The following is a 13,396-nucleotide window of genomic DNA, read 5'->3' as shown; positions in this document are numbered from 1 at the left end:
ACCTCTCAAATTCTCTAATCTTCTTAGTCAACTTTCTTGAAAAAGTAGTTTGCACCCTGGTCTCTTGTTCCTTATTTCCCAATCACTGCTCAACCCTCCTGCTTCAATGACACTACTCTTGCCAAGGTCAACAGTGACTTCCAGGTGGTCACTTGGTTCCTTTCAGTCTTTATCTTGTTGACTTCTGCCGGGGTCCAGCCCCAGCAGGTCCAGGGGTCCCCAAAGGTGTGGACGGAGTCGGCGAAGAAGGAATGACACGGAGACAGCGTTCAGTTGATCAGCAGCCTAGCCAGGATCTCCAGCCAAGTTCTGGTCTTGATCTCCAGAGAGGCTCTGCTTCGGATTTCCAGCGAGGTTCTGTAGCCATGTTCCCTCGCTAGGTTCTCCAGCCAGGTTCTGTCCAGGCTCTCCAGTCAGGTTCAGTGTCCAGGTTCCAGTCAGGTTCTCCTGCCAATCTCTGTAGTCAGGTTCAGTCCAGGATCCCTTGCCATGTTCTCCCGCTAGGCTCTGTCTCTAGGCTCCGAGGCCAGTCCCTCTCAGGATCCTCCGGCATGCTCTCTCCAGCAAAGTTCTTCTGTCTCTAGGCTCCATGTAGATTCTGTCTTCTTGATTCTGTTCTAAGTTCTGAGTGTTTCTGTCTTGTTACAACTGTATTTATACCAGTTGATTCAATCCTATCAATCTCTATTACAAAGGTTAGGGCGTTTCTTATCTCCATTCCAGGGAGAAAAGATTATGTAGTTTAAGCATGATTGTTCGTAGTTAAAGGGATTAATTACCCGCCTGGCACTTAGTTGAGGGGTTTTATTCCCTCCCTAACTTCAGGGGAAAATCCCTACCTGGGGAAAACAACCTTTCTCAGAGACCTTGGTTAAAACACATAGTGCCAAGAAGGTGAGCAAACATATTAAGAACAGTATGCCATATATGCCAGGTCCCTTGAAACAGCAAGCATGGACCGGCTCCCGGCAGACTTCTTCCCAGAGATCAAGGCAGTTGACCACTTTTGCTGTTTAAGACACTTCCTTCCCTTGGACTGAATGATACTAGACTCCTTTCATTTCTTCTTTCTCTTCTTCCCTGTTCTCCAGCTCTCCTAAGCAGACTCTTCCTCCTTTGATAGTCTCTGAAATGCTGTTTTTCTTCAAGGTCCTGTCCTTGGATTTTTTCCCCTCTCTACACATTTTCCAGGGCTTTGATTTCCATGTGTATGCTAATGACTACCAGAGATAAGTCTGCAGTCTACACGTCTTTTCTGAATTTTAAATGCTTGGATATAATTCTCAATTGGACATCTGCACTTAAATGTCTTTGTGGCTCATAGAACTCAATACATCCCAAAACAAATTCTTTATTTTTCCTCTTGTCCCAAAGCTGTTCCTCCCCCAGCATTTGTTATTTTGGTAAACAGCACTTCCACTTAAGAAGTCACCCTAACTAGCCCAAACTGGTTTGGCTCAGTGGATAGAGCATCGGCCTGCGGACTCAAGGGTCCCAGGTTCGGTTCCGGTCAAGGGCATGTACCTTGGTTGCGGGCTTATCCCCAGGGGGGGGCGTGCAGGAGGCAGCTGATTGATGTTTCTCTCTCATTAATGTTTCTAACTCTCTATCCCTCTCCCTTCCTCTCTGTAAAAAATCAATAAAATATATTAAAAAAAAAAAAAAAAGAAGTCACCCTAACTAGAGACTTGGGTGTTGCTTGTCTTTCTCGGCCTCCCCCATGCTCATTTCCCATATCTAACCAACCATGGAAGCCTGCTGTTTACTAGTATAGTCTCCTAAGTAATTGTCAAATCTATCGATCCTTCATCTCCATCTAGTGTAGACATTTCTCTGGTCTACACTAACATTACATTCTCCCAGGTGACAATAGTTTCTTTCTAATCCAGTATCCATAAATCATCCAGAGGGATTTTTTAAAAATGCAAAGTTGATCTCACCATTTCCCTACTGAAAACCTTTCAGTAACTTCCCTTTACTTTTAAGATAAAGTTCAAATTTTCCAACATGGTGTGATAGGCAGGTTAATGATCCCAAAGATGTCCATGTCCTAATCCCCAGAATTTGTGAATACTGTGTGTTACTTTACATGGAAAAGGGACTTTGCAGATGTGATTAAAATTAGATTATTCTGTATTATTTGGGTGGGCCCATTCCAATCACGTGAGCTCAAGAGCAGAAGACTGGTTGAGAGAGATGTGAAGACAGAAGAAGAGGCAGGCGAAATTCAAAGCATGAAAAGGGTCTTCACCAGCTGTTGCTGGCTCTGAGGATGGATAGGGGCCATGAGCCAAGAAATAGAGGCAGTTTCTAGGAGCTGGAAGAAGCAAGAGAATGAATTCTCCCCTAGAGCCTCCAGAAGGAAACACCGCGCCGCTGGTGTCTTGATTTTAGCCCAGGGAGACCCACTTCAGACTTCTGATCTGCAGAACTGTAAGATAATACGTTTATGTTTTTTTAAGCCACTAATTTGTAGTAATTTGTTACAGCTGCAATAGGAAACTAAGACACATGGTCTAGGAACTGTACATGACTATCTCCTTACTTCTTCAACTTCATTTTTTCTTCATTGAAGTTCCAGCCATATCAAACTTGACATTTCCAAGATAAGTTACCTTTTTTCCATGCTTTCAGGACTCTAAACCTATTATTTCCCACTCACCATACTGACATCATCTTGAACATATTTTTTTTCCCTAAGAAACTTTTTAAATCTCCTGAGTGATCTAATTTTCTGAGCACATATTTTTATAGCACCTGGTTTTTCCCTATATCATAAGCACCTTTGCAATGATATATTTCACTTATTTAATTAACTTTTTCACTGAGTTGTCCATTCATTTACTGATTCATCAAGTATTAATCATCTGTAATTTGCTAGACATCAAAGATATATTGTGTGTAAAACAGAAAAACAAAATAAAACAAAAACCATGATCCCCAAACTAACAGAGTTTATGTTCTAGATAAAAATATCAGTGAGTTAAGGAAATTTTAAATTTTGTTCAGCTTGTATATATCAAGTGCCTAGAATACAGTAGGTGCCAAGTAAATATTTTTTTAACAAATAAATAAATAAGTGCAGAACGGGAAGTCCTTGATCATTTTGTCTTGGACAGTCGGCCTATATTTGTTATGATCTCCTGGTGAGTCACCCATGTTGTATTTGTGGGAGAATTCCTTCTCATTAATGTTGGCTTCATGACTGGAGACATTTTTATAAGCCTGACTCTTGCCTACATCATCCAGAAAACCAGGAGGCCTGAAGAACTTCAACCTTTCAAAAGTGCAGATTAAATTGTATGACGCAGGCTGTCAAAACTCCTTGAAGTACTTGCTTTCCTAGAAGTCTGAGTATTTGTGTTTATCTGAAATCACATGGCTGAGAAATTCTTTGCTAGAACTTTTCCATAAAACTCAGGTGGCAGCTGGAACTCACAAGCCTCATCAAGGGACAATGGCGGATTCCCCTTTATGATCTATGCAGTGATGGCGAACCTATGACACGCGTGTCAGAGGTGACACGCGAACTCATTTTTTTGGTTGATTTTTTTTTTGTTAAATGGCATTTAAATATATAAAATAAATATCAAAAATATAAATCTTTGTTTTACTATGGTTGCAAATATTAAAAAATTTCTATATGTGACACGGCACCAGAGTTGTTAGGGTTTTTCAAAATGCTGACACGCCGAGCTCAAAAGGTTTGCCATCACTGATCTATAACATTGGTTTTTAATATCAATTGCACATTATATTCCTCAGATATTAAACATAGGGATTGTAAATTTGTGATCCTTACTCCAAATCAATTAAATCAGACTTACTGAGGATGGGCTTTCTTTAGGCATCAATGTTTTCAAAAGGGTATGCCAGGTGATTCCCATGTTCATGCAATGTTGAGAAACACTAGTTGGAAACATCTGGTGGATATCCATGAAATCTGAAAGGGTGTTATTCAAGGGGGATGGAGGTGTTCATTATATCGAAAGAACCCAAGCTTGAAGCCATAGTTGACCTGAAAATGTCACTGAGCTGGTCTATGATTGGTTTCAGGAATTACTCTAGGCTCTACCTATTAATGTCTCTATAGATTTTTTCAATATTTTCTAGTTTTTCTAATACTAGTATTTCTACCTTCAACTGGATTATCTGTACCTGTCTATTTTTTTGTATTCATCACTTACTTAGATGATCATATTATGATTTTGTTTTAACATCTCCCCAAGGTCTTCACCTGGTCTTTCCTCTGTATGTGTCTGTGTTCAGATTCACTCTTCTTATAGGGGCACCTGTCACATTGGATTAGAGCCCATCCTAATGACCTCACTTTAACTTAATAACCACTTGAAAGGCCCTATCTCCAAATACAGTCACATTCTGAGGTACTATGGATTCGGAGTTCAACACAATTTTTTTTTTGGGGGGGGGGGGAGGGGGTGAGGCACAATTCAGCCCATAACACTCAATAAATATTTTTTGATAAAACAATTTCTTATATTTGTCTATACTAGTTTTCTAGTTTTATTGGAAAATTTTCAAAGCTCGTTTTCTCATTAAACCTTTATGCCCTTGAGGGTATTAGTTCTGTTTTCAGATGGGAATCTAAAGCCAGAAAACTGTACTACTTATCCAAAGTTGGGCAGTTAGTAGCAGAACTAGATCTGGAATCTTCACCTCAGCACTCGTAGTTCACTGCAATTTTGCCCTGTCCCTATGCTGCTGTTTCCCCCAACTCACTCAAATCCAGTTTTAGACATTTTGTGATAGATAATGAGGACATTTGCATGAATAAGGATACATTTTTTTTTCAGTGTAGCATCCAGGGAAAGCACATCAACTAGACAACCTCCTTCTTGCCTGGATTTAAGCAAGGATTTATTTCTGGGCTCTCTATCCTATTGCATTCATCTCTATAGTTGGCTTTATGCCAGCATCTTTCATTATTGCAGCTCTGTATTATAGTGTCATATCAGGGAGTGTGATAACTCACACTTTATTCTTTCTCCAGGCCACTTTAGCTATTCGGGTCTTTTGCGGTTTCACATAAATGTTAAGATTAGTTGTTGTAATTCTGAGAAGAATACCGTTGGTATTTTAGTAGAGGTTGCATCACATGTTTATATTACTTTAGGTAGTAAGGACATTTTAACAATATCAATCCTGGACACAGACAACAGGGAGGTGAGGGCATGAGTGGGGGGGTAAGGGGTAACGTGGGGATAAGGACACATATGTAATAACTTAATCAATAAAAAAAAAAAAGAAAAACAACAACATCAATCCTTCTAATCCATGAGCATAGTATATATCCTTCCACTTATTTGTGTTATCATACACTACTAGCGAAAGTGCAAAATAATATAAACCTCACCAGGCCATAAGGCAATTTCAGCAATTGATTACCTTTTGACCCAGTTATATTGCTTCTGGGAATTAGCCCTCAGGTACAATAATCTGCTTGCAAAAGGATATGTGAATACGGCTATTCATTGCAACACTGTTTATAGCACAGAAGATTGGAAGCAACCCAAATATTCAATCAGAGACGGGTTATCTGAATGGTATAGCCACACAATGGAAAATTAATCAGGTGTGAGGAGAATGAGGAAGTTCCTTCTATACCAATACAGAAAGGTCTCCAGAACATATCATAAAGTACAAAGGAAAAAGCTAAGTACGAGATAGCATATCTTTAACAAAGAAAGGTTGCGAGTAAGATTATACACTAATAACGGTGGTAACCTACAGGGAAAGAGTGCGGTGGATGCCGGGAGTGTTCTAAGTACTTTTCACATAGTCACACAGATCGCATGAAAAGTTATGAGTAGGGAAACCAAGACTTCTTAATGTATAACTTATTATAGTTTTTGATCTTTGACTTGTGTAAATATTTTGTTACTTACAAATTAAAAAGTAAAGAATAATGATAGCTACACTCATCACACACCTGCCTGTCAAGGGGCTAAGCACACTGCGGTGTTTATCAGGGATTTCTCCCAGCAGGTCATATTTTTGTTCCCATTTTTCTTTTTTTTGTTTTTGTTTTTTTTGTTCCCACTTTTCAGGTGAAGAACAAAGTTAGAGAAGTTAAGACATTTGCCTAGGGTCACATAGCTAGTAAACGGTAGACCCTGGAATCAAACGCAGGCCACCTAGCTCCAAGATCTATGTTACGAGCTGTTATTGTATTAGCACAGTGGTTTTCAACACTTCTACCTTGAGAAACATACAAGATGATATCCCCCTCATGACCTTTTCTCAAGGACACACTCATGTTTGCAAAACAAAAAATAAGATCATTGCAAATCTCCTACAGCAATAGCTCGCAGTAGCTGTGGCTTAAGATGAAATGTCTGCAGTCACATGATGTCCCCTGCATGCTAGCTATAACTCCATCCCTTCCTCTCCTAACCCAGAAAGCATAACAAAGTGAAAGTAATGGCAGTGTTATTATTTTAAAGGACATTTCACATGTATCAAGTTCTTAGCACTGACAGGCTTAGATGTAAGTTTCATTACATTTATAATATTGAACCTTCACTAGAAACCTTATTAGGTTAAGAGCTAAATTTTGAAATTCTAACTCCTGTACCTCAGAGTGTGACCTTTCTTGGAAAGAGGGTCTTTACAGAGAAAAGTCAAGTTAAAATGAAATCATTAGGGTAGACCCTAACCCAATATGACTGGTGTCCTTATCAAAAGAGGAAATTCAGAACCAGACAGACTTGCACAGAGGGAAGATGACATAAGGTGGCCATGTGATGACAGAGAGAGATTGGAATGATGTAGCTTCGAGCTAAGGGATACCAAGGATTGCTGGCCACCACTGAGGAAGATCCTCCCCAGAGTCTCTGAGGGAGTCTGGCCCTGCCCACAGCTCGAGTTCAGACTTCTCGCCTCCAGAACGGCGAGGCAATACATTTCTGTGGTTTAAAGCACCCAGTTTGTGATACTAAGAAATGAATACAACCACCATGTCACCGATAGGGAACGAAGGTACAGAGCGTTTGAGTAGCTTACAGGGTCACTTTGTAAGTCATGGCCCCTTGAACTGAGCTTGGGAAGTCCAGGGCTCCATTCTAATCAAATTCATCCTTTTAAAAATTCTTTATTCTCTGGCTGAACTATGTGTCTCACTTCAGGACTGAACTGAACACTCTGTTTTGACCTCAACCCTGTTCCCAAGGGCAGAGCAGGGCGACCCTAACAAACTCACGAGGGCATGGCGGTGGGAACGCACGCAGCCAAGTCCACTGAGCAGTGCAGCTGCTTAGAGCTGGGGGCCAGCCAAGGGGGCTCCCTGTCCTCCCTGAAACAGCTGAGGGTGGCCAGGACCCAGGGGGTATGAACTTCAAAGCAGTTGAAGCCTTCCCCACAGTCTCTCATTTTTAATCAGCAGGAGTCATGATCCAGGAATGTGGGTTGTTAAATTATTATTATTAATTTTAAAAAATTTAAGAAAGGGTCAGGGTAAGTACCAGTGGGCTAAAGCAACGCTCAGGAACTGACTCTCCAATTCCCCTTAGTACCTAATGCCCAGGAAATGAACATATTATCGAAGTGGGACAATGCTTCTCAGAGACCACGGGAAGAGGAGGTGGGATGAAGGAAAGCCTGGCGGAGCACTGGACTCAAGCCCTTGCAGCTCTGGGTAGCACCTCCGTGTGCCCTCTCCTGGGGCAAACCACGTGCCAAGGGGGTCCAGGCAGAAAGGCAGCCTCCACTGCAGCCGCCAGGCAGGCAAAGAGATGCTTGAGGTGGACATCAGAGTCCAAATCAGAATTCAGCTAAACCACCAGTCAAATGACCAAAGAAGCATTGAATGCAGATCAGTCATGCCTGGGCAGAGGGACAGTGTTTGGGAAGATATTTCCCCCGGCTACCCTGTCACAGCTCACAGTATTTCAGCACTGTCATCAGAGCTTGCTGGCGGGGGTCACACAGGCCTGTCCTTCAGCAATGCTGGGTATGGTGTAGCTGTTCTGTATTGTCTGGTTGGTTTGGTTCCCCGACCGGCTTGGCATGGGCTTTGAGTTGCCAGTGAGGATCAGAGCAAAAGGAAAGTACCTTTCTTTGCTGAGAGCACGGCCACACAGCTTGGGGTGTTAGGGACGAGAAGCACAAATGGCTCATGTGCCTAATGTGGGGGCCAGTGGGCGATGGCTTCGATAGGTTCAGTGTTAGACACTGAGGCGGAGCGTGGGAAAGATTGATTTCCTTAGCTTTAAACTTCTCAGACGTTAGACACTGATAAACCCAGGTTTATCTACTCGAGGGAAAATCAGCTTTGTTTTAGAATCCCAAGCACTTAAAGACTGTCTCAGCCTTAGCACTGAATGCCTTCCCCTCCTCTCCCCCCAAAGAAATCTCAAGAAACAGCAGCAAGTTTCCTCAGAAAACTCTCAAAGACACACCCATGCCTGTTCTTACCCTTTTCCAACGTTTAAATTCTGGCGCTACATATCTCAAGGTGGGTTAACATTTTTTACCTGCTTTGCTATGAAGCAGACCTTGAAGTATCCAAGCCCACAGTGCAAATGCGGAGAAAATAGAAGAGCGACTCACCTGGGAGTGGGCCCGGCGGTCAGGACACTGATTTCGAGCACACATATCCATATGGCTGAGGTGAAGCCCCGGCCCCCCGCCATCTGCTCTGCTTGGGCAGCTCCGAGTGCAGTGGCCAGCTGGGTCCACGGAGGCACTTATTAGCAGAGGGTGAGAGTACCGGGAACAATTGTTTGTTTGTTTTTTTATCAGGTTTTTGTTGAATTGCCTTCCTGGGTGCAAAGTCCAATCAAAGGAGAGACATTTCATAATTCTTGGCCTGCTGTTTTCTCGTATTGACAAGTATATTCAGGAAATGCTCAATTGGCTGAGATTAACAGCAGCGTTAAAACCACAACAAAACCAACCAAGTGTTGCTCATCTTCAGAGACTCTGAGGAAAAGGGAGTGTGTAATTAGGGAAAGAAAGGTCTGTTAATAATTTCCATAGAGGCATAAACTCAGAATTAGTAAGAGAACTGTGCTGGCTGGAAAGGGAGGCCACACAGAGAAGTCCCAATGTCAAAACGAGCTGTGTGAGCCCACATGGGAAAGGCAAAGTGTTGGATGCATTTATAACCCGGCTTTCTTTACAGGTGTAGTGCGTCACTTTGAAGAATTCAAGTGAACTCCCTAAGGCAGTGGTTCTCAACCTTGGCTGCACATTAGAATCACCTGGGAATATTTTTAAAATCCTGATTTCTGGGCATCATCCTCTGGAAATTCTGTTTCTTTGGTATGGGGTGGGGCCACAACATTAGTAACAAAGAAACAGAATTTCCGGAGGATGAGGCCCAGAAATCAGGATTTTAAAGATTCCCAGGCGATTCTAATGTGCAGCCAAGATTGAGAACCACTACCCTAAGCAGTGATGGTGAACCTATGACATGCGTGTCAGAGGTGACACGCGAACTCATTTTTTTGGTTGATTTTTCTTTGTTAAATGGCATTTAAATATATAAAATAAATATCAAAAATATAAATCTTTGTTTTACTATGGTTGCAAATATCAAAAAATTTCTATATGTGACACGGCACCAGAGTTAAGTTAGGGTTTTTCAAAATGCTGACAAGCCGAGCTCAAAAGGTTCGCCATCACTGGCCCTGAGGCATTTACATTATCCCCTCTAGGAGAATATGGTCCAGAAACACATGATCAATTATGTCAGCATGAAAGATTCTGAGATGGGACAATTTGCTCCAACCCCTCATAAACGATGCCCCTCAATCCCACTCCCTTTGTATGTCCTCCAGGACTTGTGGGAAGGGTACGGTGTTTTGGAAGTACCTGAAAAGGCGGACATCACAGCTGCTCTTAAAACACTGGTTGCGCCCTGACCTGTGTGGCTCAGTTGTTTGGAGTGTTGTCCAGTACACTGAAGGTCACGGGTTCAATTCCTGGTCTGGGCATATATCTGGATTGCAGGTTTGGTCCCCTGTTGGGGCATGTGTGAGAGGCAACCGATTGATATTTCTTTCTCACATTGATGTTTCTCTCTCTCTCCCTTCCTCTCTCTAAAAATCAATAAACAGGTATCCCAAACAGAATAAAAGTGTGGAAAAAATAAAAATCAATAAACATATCATTGGGTCAGTATTTTTAAAAATTTATAAAAACACTGCTTGCATAATAGAATGACTTGGGGGAAAAATATTGTTGAAAAAAACATTGATGCCTGCCCACGTCCACCTGATTGTAATAATTAAGCTGGAACGGGCTCTTGCATCAGTACTTTTTAAAGTTTGTGGAGTGAATTTTCAAACATTAGCACAAATGAAGACCAGTAAAGCAGGGGTAGGTTGTGGAGGTAACAGATTTAGAGCTAGTTTTCCCAGGACTGCCTTCCTTCTCCAGAAACAGTCCTACCTACAGAAAAGTTATCTGCTGTCGCCACCCTTTCTTGCCCTTTCTCCTTTTTGTGCAAAGAGCTTGAGGTATCTAATGGGGTTCCTTTCACGGGCTGTCCTGAGCTAGGTGTTTATAAACAATGTACGAGGTCTACATGTCGGCCATGCAGGATTACCTCACTCTCGCGCTCTCCGTTTCCCTGTTCTTTGGCTTTATTGAGACATCCAGCTCTTTGCTTCATTTTTCTCCAGATTAGCATCTTCCCGCCGGCCTATCTATCACACTATTTCTGAATTCCCTGTCCATGAATAAACTCCTCTCCCAAATGCAACTCCCTCATACAGCTTCCACTCCTTGCACGGGCATCTATAAACTATCTGGCACCAATCCCACCTATAAAATTTTCCACTGCTTTTCCTAAATCTCGTGGACACTATCTCTGACTACCTATCCTTTCATCGGCCTTTCGCCAGTTCATTTCACTTGGTTGAGGTGTATTTGGCTTCTGGAACTTCAGACTTTGACAAAAAGAAACTAGTGTTTGAGGACCAAACCCATTTCAGACTTGTCAGTGAACAACATGTAAGCCCAATTAAATGTAATAGGGGATGAGGCTTTGCAAATCTTAAACTCTCTTTAATTTTTTCCTCTTTTAAAATTATGCTTTCTTGACACTTTACAACTCCCAGGCTGAACCCTGAGGCTTGTTCCCAGGAAAGAGACGGTAGAATCAAAAAGCAATTGATCACATGTGCATCTCAAAGCAGTGGGGACAACCCAGGTTATTATGCAGAAACGGTGAAAAGACTGCCGGTCTGAGAAAGAGAGGGGGGAAGACAAAGGTGGGAGAAGCAGGCTGGGAGATGTCTGTTCTGAGAAAGTTTTTCAGGCCAACTACCCAGAATGGAGCCAGCAGGATACGTAGGTTGAGGTCAAAGATAGGTGTTTCTGTCCTTGCCGTCTGAGACACTGGGAGAACAGCTTCCAGACTTTCCCAGTGTGGGGAAGCCAACTCAGAATAAGAGTGTTTGTGCCATGTGCTTGGCAAGACGGGAGGGACTGAATTTGGCTCCCTGGTTTCTTTGGCAATCAGGGGCCACAGAGGCTGTCAAAACTCCCCTCTGACCTGAGGAGGGAGATCAGAGGTAGCTGGCAGGCTTGCTGGGAGGCTTGCTACCTTAAGGGCAACCTGGGCCTGGAACTGAGGGAAAAAAATGGAGAAGCTCTTACAATCAGACCTCAGGAGCCCAGTGTTACGAGGGCCAAGGTGGGGGCCCAGGCAGCAGGGAGAACCACCAGGCGCTGCAGGGCCCCCAACTGTATGGAGAGGAATAGAGTCCACAATCTTCAGTCAAAAGCTTTAGCTGCAGGTAACAACAAGGTAGGTGAGGTGACGCTGCAGAACTGGAAGAACCAGAGGACAGCATAAGGACCTGTCTGAGGATCTAGCCCTTTCTCAGCACCCCCTCCACCCCACACCCCCATAATACTAAACACTATCATGGAGAAGAGCAGGAAGAAGGAAAGGCATTTGAATTACTGAGCACATATTTTTATATATATATATTTTATTGATTTTTTTTACAGAGAGGAAGGGAGAGGGATAGGGAGTTAGAAACATCGATGAGAGAGAAACATCGATCAGCTGCCTCCTGCACACTCCCCACTGGGGATGTGCCCACAACCAAGGTACATGCCCTTGACTGGAATCGAACCCGGGACCCTTGAGTCCGCAGGCCGACGCTCTATCCACTGAGCCAAACCGGTCAGGGCCTGAGCACATATTTAAAAGAGATAGTTACTTATGGAGGGAGTAATAATGACAGGATTGAGGTTACACATTGGCACCTTCACCCAGCAAAGTGGAGGCACGGGAGGAAGATCAGACTGGAGCAAGAAAGAGAGAAATAAAGCAGGAACTAAAAAAGCAAGGAAGAAAGTTACATTTTTCTTTGCACACAAGTGCTGTGCAAGAAATGTTTGAGACCTTGTTAGGAAACACATGTGTCTTCTCCAGACATGTTCTGCTAAGCTTTCTTCTCTGGGGACAGGGCTGGCTGGTAACGACAGATGAGTTAAGTCGGGAACCTGATCCCGTTTCTGGTCCAGCATCATCTCCTTTATTTACTTTTCTCTCTTTGCTGACTTGTGCTTTTCACTGCCACGGGGGTGTCTGTGGGTGCTGTTGATGGGCTCCTAGGTGTCTCTCTGCTCTGTGTTTACACGCTCAGTTTTTAACATTTACAGCTCAAGGGTTTGTGTTTGTCAAATTAAAAGATTAAGAAAGTCATCACCACTGATGGGCTTTTTAAATACTGAAGACTTAAGATGAGAGAATTTAAGTAAGCTGCATGTCATGAATATGTAGGTTTGACCAGTTCGTTAAGAGCATGCTGCCACGGGATGGGAGGTTTTGATGAAACTACACAGCAGCATTCCTGTTAGAAAATGGAATGTGTGATCAGTCTTCCTCATTGACCACACGACATGCATCTAACCTGACTGTAAGCGGATGCAGGATGGGTTGCTATTTATCATGGAGAAGAAATTGGGAGAGCATCGCTCACAACCCATCGCTCATTGTGAGTGGTCTGAAGCTCGCATTAAAAACAAACAGGCTCGCGTGTCAACCCTGAGTTAGAATGGACTAAATGTGAGGTTAAATTGCTGTGTTGCATTAGAACTAGAAAATTCAAACTTTGAAGTGTTAACTAATCCATGCTGAAAGTGAGCTCTAGAAAGGTCAAATGGTGATTAACTTGCCGAATTAAAAATGAATGAAAACATATTTTTTCATGCATTTTTGTGACAAGCATATTGGTTACAGGAAAAGTACTATGAATAAAATCTTGGCGAATGTAAGATATGCCATAGGAAAGGGGGTGGTGCCAGTTTTGGAGGCAATGGAGTGGTTAAGTGGTCAATTTGAGGTGAAGTACAAGGACATTGGAGACTTCACTTTAGCCATTTACTAGCTCTTCGACTTTGCACCTTAGTGCCC

At 42.7% G+C, this 13,396-nt stretch overlaps 1 protein-coding gene across 1 annotated transcript in view; it reads right to left on the bottom strand.

Annotated features, from left to right (window-relative positions):
* The window catches only part of C9 (complement C9), a 34,860-nt gene extending 26,142 nt beyond the window's left edge, over positions 1-8,718 (bottom strand). The window contains 1 exon segment of the mRNA XM_059694890.1: positions 8,569-8,718. Coding sequence (XP_059550873.1) covers positions 8,569-8,651 — 83 coding nt within the window. The 5' untranslated portion in view covers positions 8,652-8,718.
* Between the last annotated feature and the right edge of the window lie 4,678 nt (positions 8,719-13,396).

The sequence above is a fragment of the Myotis daubentonii genome, chromosome 4 (genome assembly GCF_963259705.1).
Source record: "Myotis daubentonii chromosome 4, mMyoDau2.1, whole genome shotgun sequence".
In the NCBI taxonomy this organism is placed as follows: Eukaryota; Metazoa; Chordata; class Mammalia; order Chiroptera; family Vespertilionidae; genus Myotis; species Myotis daubentonii.
The sequence above is the reverse complement of the archived record's forward strand: the minus strand, read 5'-3'. Positions and strand labels throughout refer to the sequence as shown.